The sequence below is a fragment of the Protopterus annectens genome, chromosome 1.part1, assembly GCF_019279795.1.
Source record: "Protopterus annectens isolate FY-2018-M chromosome 1.part1, PAN1.0, whole genome shotgun sequence".
Taxonomy (NCBI): Eukaryota; Metazoa; Chordata; order Ceratodontiformes; family Protopteridae; genus Protopterus; species Protopterus annectens.
The window spans coordinates 1,120,591,778-1,120,608,434 of NC_056726.1; the positions used below are offsets into that span (position 1 = coordinate 1,120,591,778).

The 16,657-nt window shown below is 37.4% G+C and overlaps 1 protein-coding gene across 1 annotated transcript in view; it reads right to left on the minus strand.

Annotated features, from left to right (window-relative positions):
• LOC122815622 (deleted in malignant brain tumors 1 protein-like) overlaps positions 1 to 16,657 on the minus strand; it is a 569,610-nt gene that overhangs the window by 228,160 nt on the left and 324,793 nt on the right. The window contains exon 9 of the mRNA XM_044088283.1: positions 14,016 to 14,330. Within this exon, the coding sequence (XP_043944218.1) occupies positions 14,016 to 14,330 (315 nt within the window). The remainder of the gene's footprint in view (positions 1 to 14,015; positions 14,331 to 16,657) is intronic.

The following is a 16,657-nucleotide window of genomic DNA, read 5'->3' on the forward strand; positions in this document are numbered from 1 at the left end:
AGTTCATAACCTGCACTCATTATTATCCCACTATTCTCCTGACATCATAACATTAACAGAAACATGGCTTAAAATCAGATATCAGTAGTAATGAAATCTCTGCTCCCAGATATAGTCTCCTATGCAAAGACAGGAAAAACAAAAGGGTAGGGGGTGTAGCAATCTTATTCAAAGATCACCTCACACTCGCCCTTCTTGGCTTAACCATTCCTGACATTGAGAATGAAGAATTAATATTTGCTAAGCTATCAATTAACCCCAACAAACACTTTAACATCACAGGTGGCTACATTCCACCAGGTAAAGATATTACCATACTTGAAAGCATACTACAATGGATCTCCAAGTTTCTCCCACAAGAAACTATTCTGATGGGTGACTTTAATATTGATTGGCTCCTTTGCCTCTCTCTAAACTCTACATCCCATGTTAACATCTATGGTTTCACTCAACACATCACATCTCCTACTAGGACCCATAAAACTTCCAAGTGTCAATCCATCCTTGATTATCTTTTACTTAACAATCCTAATCTTTCATCCCACTCAGGGTGTCTCCCTGACAGCCTGAGTAACAGTAACCCAACCGTTCTCTTAAGAAACTGCATTCATCAAACTTGCCAAACCTCCTTCTGTCTAATCAGAAAAAAAAAAATCATTGATCCAAAGAGGTTTATCTCTGCCCTAAAAAGCTGCAACTGGGAACCTCTCAGATACCTGTCCTTGGATGATGCTGTTGTCTTCTTCATCTCCACCTGCCTAGACCTTCTTAACTAGCATGCACCACCTAGAAACACTAGTGTAAAATCAGACTACGCACCCTGACTAAGTATCCAGAGACATATTCAAAGCCAGAGATAAGGCCTAGGAACAGTTTCATAAAAAAAAATCTGACAAAACTAAACAAACTTTTCTAGAACTTTGAAATAAAGCAAAAAAAAAAAAAAACTAGTAAAATTAGATGACTGCAACTATTACCACAATAACCAGAATAAACACCAAAGTAATCCACAAAAGTATTTGGCTGCAGTTAACAATATAATACAACAAGGTAAATTAACTACTCCCACCTCGACAACATTCGGTAATTCTGAGAACTCAGCAACTCAGTTTAATAATTACTTTACAGAATCCATCCAAGCTCTTGCAAACACTCAGACCAACTCCAACCACACCCCTCCTATCTCAAACCATTACAGTACACACCTACAAGATAGCACCAACCAGTGTACATTAAACCCAGTCTCCATTAATATCATCAAAAAATTATGAAAAGAAACTTAAGCCAACCACCTTTGCTGTAGATAATCTCCAGCTGAATTCCTGCAAATTGCAACAGAAGCAATTGCATACCCTGTAGTTATACGTATAAACAGATCTCCAAAGCACCTCCGAACACAAAGTTCACCAAACAAAAGAAAATCCACTGTACTGTACAAATAAAGGGTTCTCCTCCAACTGGCACAAACGTTCCACCACTCGATAGTAGATCACGTAGTTTATTAATAAAATAACAGCTCAAACAGCACCAAACAGCACCAAATAAAAACTTCTTGGTAATGTTACAAATGAACCAGAGATTGAGCGTGCTTTCGTCCGTACCTTATGGACTTCATCAGAATCTTTTCTTTTCTTTTCTTTTGTTTGGTGATACTTATAAACAAATCATTATCTGAAACACAGGTCCCAGCTATCTTGAAAATCTCCCACATTCTACCATTACAAAAAGGAGCTAATTCTACCAAACTAACAAACTATCGCACAATTGCCAATCTATTCCCCTCTATCCAAAATTCTTGAAAGGGATGTACACACCCAACTTAATGACTACCTCCTTACACATAAAATTCTATCAAATAGCTAACATGGTTTTGCCACTCTCACAGTACCACCACAGCCCTAATGTCCTTTACAAACACAGTTAACCAGCATCGAAACAATGGTCAATTTGTATCAGCCATATTCCTGGACCTGTCCAAGGCCTTTGACATGGTCAACCACAGTGAACTCATTAATGTTCTCTCCACCCTAAACCTCAGCAACCACACTATTACTTGGTTCCAAAGTTACCTAGCAGGGTGTCAGCAAGCTGTCCACTGTCAAAAAATACCTTTCACCCCTTCTCCATGTCACCTTAGGGGTCCCACAAGGCTCCATCCTTGGTCCCCTTTTATTCCGTCTCTTCACCAATCAGCTCCATTCTGCTACACTCCACACCACAGTGGTTCAGTACGCCGATGACTCTACTCTGATATGCTCAGCTTCCTTCCTCAAAGACCTCCATACCATTAGCCAAGATTCTTACTTATCTGCTGAAACTTGGTTAACCAGCTCTCAACTCATTCTAAATCCCAGTAAAACAAAACTTTTCTGCCCAACCACGACTACCTCCCCATCCCCAACCTTCGGTATCTTCTCCAAAAATAAAACTATTATCACCACAACAACCCAAACCAGATTGCTAGGAGTAGAAATTGATAATAACCTGAAATTTGACATTCATATAGCTCAAACCATTAAAAAAGTCCACAAGAAACTCAGTCTCTCATATAGAAACAAAAAATTTCTAACAAGTTGCAACACAAAAGCCACTATTGCTAGAACACACCTTTTCCAACTCTCTTATAGGCCTCCCCAGTTTTAACCAACTTCCACAAAACTGACCTAACCAAACTCAAAGCCTTTTACAATAAAATCTCTAAGTTTGCCACTAATGCCACCTACAAGTCACATCACAGTTTACTACTTAAGCAGCTCAAGTGGCTTGAATTCCCTCAACTCCTTCACTTTAATCAAATAATCTTTGCCCATAAAATGCTCAAGCAATCAGAAAAAAATCCTGCTCTCACAATATCATACAACCCTATTCCACCTCAAGATCCCTCTGGTCTAGCAACAAACTACTTCTATATGTCATTAAAGCTAACAACTCAGCAAGTGAATCACTTTTTTCAAACTATATTTCAAAACTTTGGAAAAATCTACCAAACTCACTAGTGACTAACACCTCAACATTACAATTTAAAAAACTCCTAAAAACACACCTTACAAATAACTGTCTCTGCGTTTGCAACTCCCCTGGATAGCCTAGTCTTCTTTTCCACTCAATTAATAGGATTCTTTCAACACTCTCTACTAGTGACATGTCTATGCTACTGTATACTTTTTTGAGATAATTACTATTAATCTACTTATGTTATCCAACCACTGTCTTGCATCTATTTGATTTCTGGAGCTCTACTGTACTTATGTTATTCAACCATTGTTTTGTGTGGATTTTATTTCTGGAGTTTTTTTCCCCTCGGTCTCCACTGAAAAAAGACATGTCCTGTCAAACTTTCCCGGTAAACAAATGTAAAATAAAATAAAATAAAAGAATAAATAAATAAAAATAAATTCTGGAACCTTAGTTTTGTAGTTTCTTTTGGAATTTTGGGAGAATTGTTACTAACTGCAAGATCCGAGCATCATTTATACACTGCACTGCACTTCTATCTACATAAGTATTACTGCTTAAAAGTTTGCATTTTGAACTTGTTTTGGGGCCTTTGTCTTGTAGTTTTATTCACAGCTGTGAAAGATTTGTGAACTACTGCTCAATCTTGACTTCGTTTCATAATTTATTACTGCAATTTCCCATAAGCAGTGTTACATTTTTGCCTGGTCTGGTGCCTTATGTAGTGGGGTTGCAAAAGTAACATTATACTGTTTTTTGCTGCAGGATGTGTGTGTGTGTGTGTGTGTGTGTGTGTGTGTGTGTGTGTGTGTGTGTGTGTGTGTGTGTGTGTGTGTGTGTGCTTCTATAGCTGCTCCCATTCAGGTTCTCCTACTAGAGAGTTTCTTCTGCTTATCATTTGCCTGTTTAAAGTTGCATTCCAGTGTTTGTAGCTTTGTAGTTTTTCCCCTGATCTTTGAGCTTGTGTCTTCCCCAGCTCCCACTGATACATTTTCTCTGTAAATGTGAGCTTGTGTGCTCTTAGCTCATTCCAACAGAGCTCAGTAATGCTTTTCATCCTCATCTGTGTAGACAGCAATGATTTTACTGCACCTAGTGACACGTTGCCTGCGATAAGTATTTTTTTACTTGAAAAAAAATCCACTTCTAAGTTAAGTGCACTGCTGTTGCTTTCTTGATTAATTTATTGCATTTAATTTACATTTTAATACTGTAAACTGCATTTTTTCCCATTGTTTCAATCTGATGTTAGCCAAAACTGCTCTTTTCAGCACTCACAATGTGCCCAGAACTGACTCCTTCAGCAATTCATATGGAGTTAGTTAAATGTATCAGTAGCATATCTGAATAACACTGTAAATTCTTTTTTATGTGACCCACTGATCCTATTACTCATGAAACTGACTGGGTATCTTTCTTCCACATTGCCATTGTTTCTGCTTGCAAATCCTTGCATTTAATGACTCTGTATCCCTCTGTGCATATGAAACTGTAGTCAATGGGTATAACAATTTCAGTATTAAGTGCTACTTTTTAGGTTCATAGGTAGGTACTAGGCTATTGGCCCTAGGGCCTATACAAGCCTAGCCAAAAATGTACCCTGGCTTTCGCTATCCAAGAAAATTATTTTCCTGTGCCCCTGTCAAGCAGAACCACAGAAGTGATCCCCGGGGTGAATTTCCTATTACCCATCCAATCATATAGGTTCATAGGTAGGTACAGGGCTATTGGCCCTAGGGCCTATACAAGCCTAGTTTTGTCTTCTTTTCAAGGACTACTATATCTGGTTTTCTCGCTTCTATTTTTTGAACTGCTGGTAATGCGTAATCCCATGTGAAATAAACCTCAGCATTCTCTATAATGCTTAGTTGCTCATGTTTCCAATGCTTTTCAGGTTCTTCAATATGTTAATGTTTGCATAATTCTCAATGCAACAGTCTTGCCACACTATTATGCCTTTCAGTATACAGACCCTCTGCCTTTATAAATCATACCCAGCAATAAGATATTCAACTGTTTCCAATTCTGTTTTACAAAACCTGCATTTGTCTGTTTCTGCAACATGTCCAATGGACTTTGTAAACCAATATGTATGTAGTCCACTATCCTGGGCCACCAATATAATCCTTTTATATTTTGAATTAAATTCACCTATCCTTAACCTTTACCACATCAGATTCTGCTCGAAATAAGGTTGTTCCAGGAATTTTTTGTACTTTCAGTTTTAGTTATGCATTTTCCATATTCCTTGCCTTCTCATCTGATCTTTGTCCTTATATTCTTTCTTTTGTTTTTTGGCACATTCAGTTTCTGCCTGTTTTTTGTTGAACTCTGGTTTCATAGGTTCATAGGTTAGTACTAAGCTAACTGCCCTTGCAAACCATTTTAAGCCTCGCCAATTATACCTTGTAAGACTCGAACTCTGCACCTTGTGTTTGTAAGGCAAACTCCTTAACCATTAGGCCACCCTCCAACCATTGATTTCCATTCCTGCTTGACACCAATATGCTTCTGCTTAACTGAGCATGAACGCTGCCTTACACTTGTTCTCCTTATGTTTTAAAACTTTCACTATGTTAGGATTTTGTGAGGTCAGCAGGTATGTATGCAGTCATACAGTTGGCAATCTAAACATATAGTCAATTTCAGGGAGGCCTATGCCTTCTTCAGAATGGGGAACATATAATCTTGGTATACACTGATTTTTATAAGTTATTTGATAAGCATGAATCATTTTTCTTGTTTTCCTGTCCAACTGATCCAATACTTGCTGGGCCAGTCAATCACCCTAAAACTATAAGTTAGAACATTAAGAGCAAATTGAATTATAGCTTGGACTTTGTTCCTTGATGCCACGGCTGTTTTTAGTATTTATTTAAATCTTCTAAAATATACCTAACCGAGTTTTGTTTGTATTTGTTCATATTTTATTGTCAACCCTTCATCAGTTCTCAAGTATTTATACATTCACTCCTGCTCAAGTTCCTTTCTATTACATTCCTGTCCCAGACTGATATTTTCTTGGTGCTGCAGCTTTCCTGCTTTAAATGTTACTTTTGCATATTTATCAAGCCCAAATAATGTACTTATTTCATCTGAGAAAGTTTTTACCACTTGCAGTTGTGCTTTCAGCTCCTCATCTGATGAGCTATACAGTTTTAAATCACCTACAAAAGGAAGATGAAAAGTCTTTACACTTTGTTGTTTTCTGGGAGCCCAGTTGCAACCATAACCTAACTTGTTAAGTAGACAGCTTAATTGGTTAAGGATGAGACAAAAGAGCAGCAGTGACAGAGTCAACCTGAAATCCACCACCCTCTTTGAATTTTTATCCCTGGGATAATAATTTGGCCTTTATTATGGCTTAGTTGCAAATTGGTTTCCTACTGTTTAATAGTCACTGTAATATAATTAATCAATTTAGAGTATATCTTATACATCTGTAAGCACTCCTTTATCCATGAATGTGAGATGCTATCAAATGTTATTCATGTTATACCTAGATTCTTCCCCATTTTTACAATTCTCCATTATGACTTTATTTAACAACAAATGATCTTTTATTCCATATGACTTTCTTTTATTATCCTTTTGTTCTTTCATCATGATTGAGTTTTTATCTAAATGACTATAAACTCTGTTGGCATCAATTTCAGTGTACAGTTTATATGTCATCGGAAGGTTTGTTAATAAGGGAGTGAATAAGGAACAGTTGCGATAATAACAGCTGGTGGGGAAGCGTAAGCCAGTTTAAGGATGTGAGAGAAATACAATGGTGTGAGTTGTAGGGCTGGTTAGCAGTGAACCTATAGACTTTATTAAGCAAGAGTTCTAGTTTACACCTTAGGGAGGATTGTAAATTGGTTAAGATTGTAGAGGCATAAAGAAGACTTGGAAGAAGATAGGCACAGGCAAGGGAAAGCCTGGAGTCCTTAGTGAGAAATGTTTTGTTTCTATAGAGCAAACACAGTTTTTGGTGAGTCTTTTTTATGTAATTTTGGACATGAAGACTGAATTTTAGTTGACCATCTATGACAGAGCCCAGGAGCTTGATGTGAGTGTCTCTGCGTTAATAGCAGTGTTGTCAAGGGATGTGATGGTGAATGAAGATTTAAGTTGTAAAACAGACTTTGAGATGAATAAACAAAGTTTGTTTTTTTGAGGATTTAGTATTACTTGATTGTCAGTCAGTCATCTTTCGACAAAGTTAAAGGAGTCTTGCATTAAAGTGTGGAAGTGTGAAAGATTATCTGAAATCCAGATGACCCTATAATCATCTGCATATTGTATGAGAGAGCACATTGCGCAGGACATATGAAGACAGTTTGTGAAGATGTTAAATAGTATTGGTCCAAGAATGAAACCTTGAGGTACTCTGGTATTAACAGTAAGGAATAGTGAGAAATAGGAGAGCCATTTGACAGACTGCTGTCTGTTGGTAAGGTAACCTGAAAACCATTTGAGAGCAGGATTAGAGAGACCAAGAGCTGACATTTTAAAGAGGCATTTTTGGTAAGATACAGTGTCAAAGGCTTTAGAGATATCTAAAAATACATAGGAAACCAGTTTATTATTCTCTCTAGCTTGGCAGATAGTATGAGTGAAGGAGATTAGAGCAGTAGTAGTGCTATGACTAGAGCGGAAGCCACATTGGGTAACAGTGAGTAGATTTTCCTGAAGAAGATGATCAAGGAGCTGTTTGTGTATGCATGGACAGTAGATTCATGGATAGATCAGTTTATGAGGATATAGATAGGTTAGGCTATTGAGCTAGCAGATAGCTTTAGGAAGAGTGTGTTTTGTAGACATTTAATGTAGGCTGTAGGTACAGGTTTGAGTGAAATGGTAGTTTTGTAGCTGGAGGGAGATGGAGTAGTAAGATTGGGTGTGTGACAATTCTAGGTTAGTTTGCTAATGGATTCAATGAAATAAAAGTTAATGATTGTGCTGGTTTCTAGGGGAGAGCTACTGGGGTAAGGGTTAGGTATAGTAGGGCTACCAAGGTACAGAATCTTTTTTAATGGTGTGCCAGTATTTTTTTGGATTGTTGTGATGATTAAGGTGGAAGTTTTTTTTTCATAATCGACATGTTTTTAGTGAGATTTCAGAGTTCTTTATAGGTTTGGAGGTGGATGGTGGATTTTGTTTTAGCCATTTTTCCATGCATTATCCCTCTTGTACAAAAAAGAGCAAGTAGACTGAGAAAGCTGAGGTGCAAAGCGATATTTCACTCTGATTTTCCTATGGGGAGCAAGGGAAATGAGAATGTCTAGAAAAATGCAGTAACAATTTTGTACAGCTTCCTCAAGAGTAAGGTTTAAGAGGAAGAACCAGTTTATAGAGGATAGTCTACTGTTGAACTTGTCAGGGTTAAATTTGGTGAGACTATGGCACTCTTTGTATTGGTGTGGCCTAATATGTTGAGGGGGAGTATTTTTGGATGCATGTGGGAAGGTGGTCACTTACAGAATCAGGCAATGTGTTGAGGTTGTGATACAAGTTTGGATTGAATACTAGGATCCAGTCAAGGATAGAGCTGGAGTTGATAGGCTTGCTGTAGTGGGTTGTGGTTGAAATTAGTTGTGTGAAGTTGTGGACATTTACAGTATAGTTAGGGGAGTCAGTGGTCAAGGTTTGCCAATCAATATTAATGTCTCCCAAAATTACTGTTTTATAAGATATGTAGTGAGTGATCCAGGAGAGAACATGCTGAAAAATGGGGATGTTGTTACCTGGGGGGATATATATGTATATATATATATTGCAGAAATCATACATCATTTGTGATTGTTAAGTTTGCAGTTTATTAGTAAGAGATCTGCAGGGTGAAATTTAGGGAGTGAAAGGATGAGGGGGACAGGCTATGTTGGTCAGAATAAATTACACCTCTTCCATTTTTATGCACCCTGTCTGAGTGGAAGATATTGTAACCGGGGTGTTGTTTGTTATCAGAGATGTGGGGTTTGAGACAACTTTGGGTGAGAATAATTATGTTGGGTGAGTATTGGGCAATCCATGAGTGAAATTCGCTGACTTTGTTGAGAATCCTGTAAATATTCTATGAGTATAAGGTTAGACACATGGTAGAAGACCTGGGGTGTGGGGGAAGTGGGAGTGGGGAAGGTGTCATGACATGGAGAGTGGGAAAGGGTTGGGGTGGATGTTTTTAGATAAAAGTAAATTTTTGGTAAAGTGTATAAGTTTTAATAGTGTAGGTATAGTATTTAGGCTTAGTTTTGAGAAGGTGTGAGGGTTGGAGAACTATTTTGACCTTGCGAAGAAATGGATTAGATGGATTGAATAGATATGGTATTATAAAGTTAATGCAGGGTTTTTCTAAGTTTCTAAGTGGGTCAGTTAGAGTAGGAGGTAAGTTTATGGAAGATAATTCAGTTTGATAGGAGGACAGGTGATAGAGTAGAAGAAGATGAGGAGAGGTGATACAGATGAGTAACCTGTTTAGGCAGTGTCAGAATGTAAGAGTGGTGGGAGTTTTAAAAGAATGTAGATAAAGGAAAAAGGTAGGATGCTGTCCAGAATAAGAGGAAAAGGAATTCTAGAATGAAGAGGTAGGGGAGTGTAGGGAGTTTGCTGATGTGAGTGTTATGATGAAGATGAGTTTTAGAAATGGAAAATACAGTTTTGTTATGTACAGTGAGGTTGTGAGGCACTGTGGGTAGAGCAAGTGTTTTGACTGATAAGGTTGTGTAGTTAGAGGAGGATTGGTAAGGAGGAAGGGGGAAAGTATTGATTGGAGGAATAGAACAGGAAGACTTGGAAGGAAAGTGAGGGAAAATGAAAGGTTAGAGTATACCTTTAGATGGGGTGGGTTGGAATTGGGGGTAGGATAGGCGAACAAAGTAGGCTGACCCATGACAATGATATTCAGATGGGGTGGGTGGGTGGGTGGAATTGTGGGTAGGTTAGGTGAACAAAGCAGGATGATCCATGACAGTGATGGGATTAATGGAAAAATAAACAATCAGTGTAACCTTAGGTAAGTCAATGACACAGAGACTAAAATGTCTACATACTGTCCAAAGAATTCCTGGCTTCTCTAAGTAGTTGTTTTCATATGACAGTAACTGCAGTTGGAAAATAGTGGTCAATTCACTGTGTTAGCCTTACTTTTTACTGCTATATTAGCCTTGCTTCTTACTGCTATGGGAAAAAAGTAGTCAATTGAGCCTATTAGTCTAGGGCCAGGGTTAAGGAGAAACCAGGTCAATATCAGAGAAGGATGGGTAGGATTTTTACATGCTGCATGTTTGCTAATGAAGACTGGAAAAGTGATGGCATAACAATCAATTACAATAGAAAACTGCACTTAAAACAGTAGTTTAAATAGTATGTGCAATATTTTACTGAGCAAAGACTAAACAAGTTATAAATAGTCGTGTTCAGCATGCAGTCATTTTTTCTAGCTGTAGAGTAGAATTGTTTTCCTGAACAATAGAATTGCATCCCCTGTACATTTAATCAAATGGCACTTAATAGTTATAAACTATTTGGGTGGCACAGTGGTGCAGTGTTTAGTGTTGTTGCCCAAGAGGTTCCCTGGTTCCAATTCTTGGATGTGGTACCTTCTGTGTGTAGTCTGCATGTCCTCCTTGTGTTTGTGTGGGTTTCCTCTGGGTGCTCTGGTTTCCTCTCACATTCCAAAGACATGCAGCAGGTTGATTGGGCACTCTAAATTGGCCCTAGGTGTGAGTGTGTATGTGTGTGTGTGTGTGTGTGTGTGTGTGTGTGTGTGTGTGTGTGTGTGTGTGTGTGTGTGTGTGTGTGTGTTTGAGTGTGTAGTACAGATGAAGTAGCATGACAGCACTAGCCACCCATCAGTGTAAACCTTTGCTCTAGATTGTTACTGTTACATACATACATACAAACATATATTTCAAGCATGGGCATTAATGCCCTTCTAGCTTGCCAATATACTTAAACACTTGTTCCCATATTTATTTTATTTTATTTTTATTTTTATTTTTATTTTACATTTGAAAACGGGGAAAGCCTGACTGGACATAGGTCCATTTTCAGCCGCAGCCCGGAGAGAAAAGTTTCAATTTAACACTATAGTACATATGAGTTGAATGAGTGCACAAATACATATCATCAAATACATACACATACCATTAAGACATCCAAATAGACATATAAGAATACATTTCTGCATACACATAAAAATCCATTTAAGCATTTTTTTTTGTGTGAAAATAGGACAGGTTATATGATAGGTAAGAATAAGTATTCAAGAGGTTAGAGGGACTAACAGGTGATCATTAGCAGAATCCTTGCAACACTGCAATGTAATGGATAAGCCTTGGGAGTCACATGGGCAGTAATAAGTATCCAGGCTGTTCTTCAAAATATCTAAACTAATACTTGCTTTAATGTAATTTGGTAGTCTGTTCCATGCATCAGCTACTCTTTCAGATAACCAATTAGTGCACTTCTCATTCCTATAGAATCTTTTACATAGGTTGTCTGATGATTCTCTAGTACTTTTTGTTAACCCCAAACATCAACAGAGGTATTTCTCACTAAATGCCTTATATACCTGAATAAGATCTCCTCTTAGCTATCTGTAAGAGACACTGTACAAGTTCAGATATTTTAGTCTTTCATGATAACTTAAATTTTCACATCCATGGATGCCCTTGGTATATTTCTGTTGCACTCTTTCCACTTTACTCATGTTAGTTCTCTTATAGGGTTTCCATATTGTTATTCCATACTCAAGTTTGGGTCTAATGTAACTAACAAACAATGACTTCATTATTTTTGATTTCCTACACCTTATAAATCTTTTTATGCAACCTATAGTTCAATAACTATCATTAACCAATTGGTTGATATGATTAGAAAAACTCATATCTGAATCTACCCATATACTAAGGTCCTTAAATGAGCCTACAGTTTCCATCACTGTGTGTGTGTTGAATATTCCCCTTTCAATGTATGCCTACCAAATCTCATATGCTTAGTTTTTTATATATTTATCAGTATATTATTCTCCTATGCCCAAATGGTCAATTTAATCAAGTTATTTTGCAGACATACCTTATCTGTAACACATGTAATCAGTTTGCCCAATTTCAGGTCTTCTGCATATAGACTGTACAATACCTCAGATGAAAAAGTTAGGTCTGAAATATACAATCTAAATGTGTCGCCTCACAATGGGAGGTTCTCCGGTTCGGTCCTTGGCTGGAGTGCCTTCTGTGCGGAGTCCTGTGGTCACGTGGGTTTCCTCCAGGTGCTCCAGTTTCCTTCCACAGCCCAAAGACATGCTGTAGATGGACTGGACACTCTAAATTTGCCCTAGGCATGAGTGCGTGCATGTGTGTGCCTTCTGTGGAAGGTTGGGCGCCGGGCAGGCAACTCAACACCGTAAAACTCCAGTGCCAATCATGAGCGGACAGATGATCTGCTGTGTCAACCCCTAATTGAGAAAAGCCAAAAGAAGAAGAAGAAACAAGTGTGGACCTAGGACAGAGCCCTGTAGGGCACCCTGACTTTAACCAAGGATTACAAGGATGCTGAAGTGACACCCTGTCCTCATGTACAAAAAGAGGAAAAGAGGTTGAAGATGTATGGATGGACTTAAATGGCACAACACCCAAACAAAAAGAACAGACAAATGTTTTTCCTGGAATCCAAGCAAAATGTGTATGAAAACAAAACACTGACATTGAATCAAGGATACTCAAATGCTATAAACTCTGGGAATGTTAATGGCTGTTTCCATTTAATTGTATACCAAGTTGATATGATACGGTGTTTTCACATCATGGCAGGCAACATATTCTCAGGTGAAGTTTCATATAAATTGTATTAATTTAATGGGTAGGTTTTGTTAACAGTGCAGTGGGAAGAGAGCTGATGACTGATCTGCGACACTTGTTTTTGTCTAGGTGCTTGATGCCCCCATATTTGCTGATAATTCTGCTTTCTGGAGGGACTATCATTCATTTTGCCATGAGGGCTGTATAAATAATTTTCTTGGGTGGCGAAAGCCAGGGTACCTTTTTGGCTAGGCTTATATAGGCCCTAGGGCCAATAGCCTAGTACCTACCTATGAACCTATGAACCTATATGTCCTAACCCTTTGGGTGGAAGGACAAGTGACTTATATCATTACAGGGACCACCACAGTCTCCTTCACAATTTATTTATTTATTTATTTACTTATGTACTCTTTGCTTATTTATTTCTCTTTGATCAGCAGGGTTACTCCCTCTAGATCACTAGGCCATTGTAATTTGTTTCTTGGGAGACCTCGAGGTTGTACTTATACTAACAGGAATCTATGTTCCACTGCACTTAGAATAATAACAACTACCAGAACAGCAGGCTCACCAAATATCGACTCCTGTGGCAACCCTTGAAGCCCCGCTGCTCATGCGAGGTATTATGGTATGGACAATTCCTTTATGTACATTTTTCTTCCAGGATAGGCACACCCATTTTCCCCAATCCAACTACAAGCTGGTAAACATATTCAGACTACGTGACTCATTAGTTAGGCCTGTATCCCTCTACACCAGTACACTTGATCTGTATCATGTTGCCATCCTTTTAAATACTTTTGATGCTGCATTCAATATGTTTATAAATATATCATTTGCAGTTGCACACTTCCAGAGTTTACTTTCCTACTTTTGCATATGGAACTAAAAAAGCACTTGGCAAAATGTGTTTAATATCAAGATTCATGTGGGAAAAGTTTCATCACTTTTATTACAACTAAAACAAATGCAAATGTTTACAAGTGAAAATAATCAGTACATTGTATAGAAGTAAAAAAAATGAACAAAGTAATATTGAAGAAGAAATATTAAAGTGAAATAACTGGTTAAAAATGAATTGCTTGTGAAATCCTATTTGCATGGTTGTCCTGCACTACAATGTTAAATACTAAAAAAATGAGACCTTTCTTGTCATTTTTCTTTTTTTTTCTTTTTTTACAAAATATAAAAACATACAATAATAAAATTCAGTTTCTATCCAATGCTTACTTTAAAACACTGTACAACATTTATATATTGCATATCTCTTACCTGAGCATGTAATACGAACTTGCTGTGCAGAGTTACAGAACGCATTACTCCACTGTTGACTGGAGCACTGAGACAGAGCAGTCTCATATCCATTGCATGTTACATTGTTCAGCCAAACTCCATTCTGTCCTTCTCCATCAGTTAGGTTGGTTTTTATATCATAAGGAGAACCACAAAACAGCTCTTTGCAGACTGCATCAGCAATACCATAAATCCAGTTATTACTACAAGCACGTTTCCAGCTGGACTTAAGGTTTACTTCAAGTATGCCATTGCAGCGGTCAGTGCCTTTTACCAGTCTGACAATCAATTCACCTGAAATGGTTAAAATGCATTGGTTATCCTCTGCAAAGTTAATATAATCATGTAGTTTCATAACAGCTGATTTATATCCCAAGGTAAAAAAAAGTTCAGCATATCCCATACATAATAAGTATCTTCCCCTAAAAGTCACCAAAGTCCCACTCTCTATGACCTCTCCAACCTCATCCTCTTCACTGCACTCCTCCCCTCTTCCCCTAAACTGCTCTACTTCTTGCTACCTCACACATTCCTGTTCCTGCTACTCTCCCATCATATCTCCCCTAATCCTTCTCACTGAACCACTTTTCTTTCCAAGACTCTAAGCTGCGTATCTGCACTATTCTCTTCCCTCAATGTATAAATATATTGATGTTTCCTGTAAACAGTTTTTCATCTGCCTTCACCAGTCTCTCTACTTTGTTAATTATCACTATTACTTTGACTTGCTAATCAATAGTTTTGGCATTATACTTTCTCTGTAACTCTACTCATAAATTGTTATTTTTTTAAACTTTATCTGTACTTTTTAGAGCTTTTCTCCCTAAAAAACTGCTCTGGCTCAGTTGGAAATTCCTGGTCAACAAATGTCAAATAAAATAAAATGAAAATAAAATAAAGTATTGCAGTACATGGATAATTCTGATATACTGCATATTCAAATAGATTATTATTGTTTATATATTCATACAACATTACTTTCAGGGTTTCTAGATATTTTTCATACCATATTATTTCCAGGACTTCAACAAAACTCTGTTTTCATGCAGTAACATTTCCAGGGCTTTCTAGACAAATAGTTTTTTTCCTTAAGGTTCATGGTGTGTTAACTAACAGTTGTTTGTATAAAGCCTGACTCCTTCTCTTTTATGTTAACTATGAAGAGTTTGCAGAAACACTCGATAATTTGATAGTTTGTTATGAGTTTAATAAAAGTTTATTTTCTTTGGACATTCTTATGACTTGATTTTGTGTGTAAGAAAGGGATTAAAGCTATGATTTACTAATAAACTTCATCTTGTATGCCATGGCTTAATTCGATCTACCTCCACTTTCCTAAGGCATGACTCTGCGTAAATTGATTGACTAGGCTATAGTCCTAGGTTGCTCTGAAAACTGGCATATGCCCTATGGCCTAATGGTTGCACCCAGTTAATAAATGAATAAAAGGTTGATAAATATTATAATCCAGGAATGGGATGCTGTCATCTTTTTTTCATCATGTGAAATCCATCTTCTATATGTATGTATGTAGTTATGTATGTATGTTCGTATGTATTTATTTATTGATTGATTTATTGATTTATGACAGGCAAGTCATTACTGGTGGTCACAAACATCTAATATCATACCTACAGTGGATATAGAAAAGTTTACACACCCCTGTTAAAATGCCATTTTTTTTCTAATATTAAAACATGAGACCACAATAAGTAATTTCAAAATGTTTCCCACCTTTAATGTGACCTATAACCTGTACAATTCAATTGAAAAACAAACAAATCTGTTAGGGGAAAAAATATAAAAAATAAAAAATGCACAATATGCTGGTTGCATAAGTGTGCACACCCTTAAAATAATACTTTGTTGTGTGTGCATACCCTTAAACTAATACTTTGTTGAAGCACCTTTTGATTTAATTACAACATTCAGTCTTCTTGGGTACACACCTGCCATCAATTAAACAGACTCTGATTAACCCCAAATAAAGTTCAGCTGTCCTAGTAGGATTTTCTTGACATTTACTCAGTTGCCTGCTACAGGAAAAGCCATGGTTCACAGATAGCTTACAAAGCATCAAAGGGATCTTACTGTTGAAAGGTATCAGTCAGGAGAAGCGTACAAAAAAATTTCCACAGCATCGCATATACCATGGAACACAGTGAAGACAATTATCAAAACGTAGAAAAATATGAGACAACAGTGACGTTGCAAAGAACTGGAAGTCCCTCCAAAGTTAAAGAAAAGACAAGGCAAAAACTGGTCAGTGAGGCTGACAAGGGACCTACAACAAAACTGAAAGAGCTGCAGGAATATCTGGCAAGTACTGGTTATGTATTACATGTGACAACAATCTCCCATATTCTTCATATGTCTGGACTATAGGGTAGGATTCCAAGACAGAAGGCTTTTCTTACACAGAAAAACATCCAGGCAAAACAATATATCAAGTCTCCCAAAAGCATGTGGGAAAATGTATTATGGTCTGATGAGATCAAGGTTGAACTTTCTGTCCACAATTCCAATGCATTTGGAGCAAAAACAGCAGTTCACATCACCAAAAGAACTCCATCCCCACATTGAAACATGGTGGCGGCAGGATCATGCTTTGGTGTTGCTTT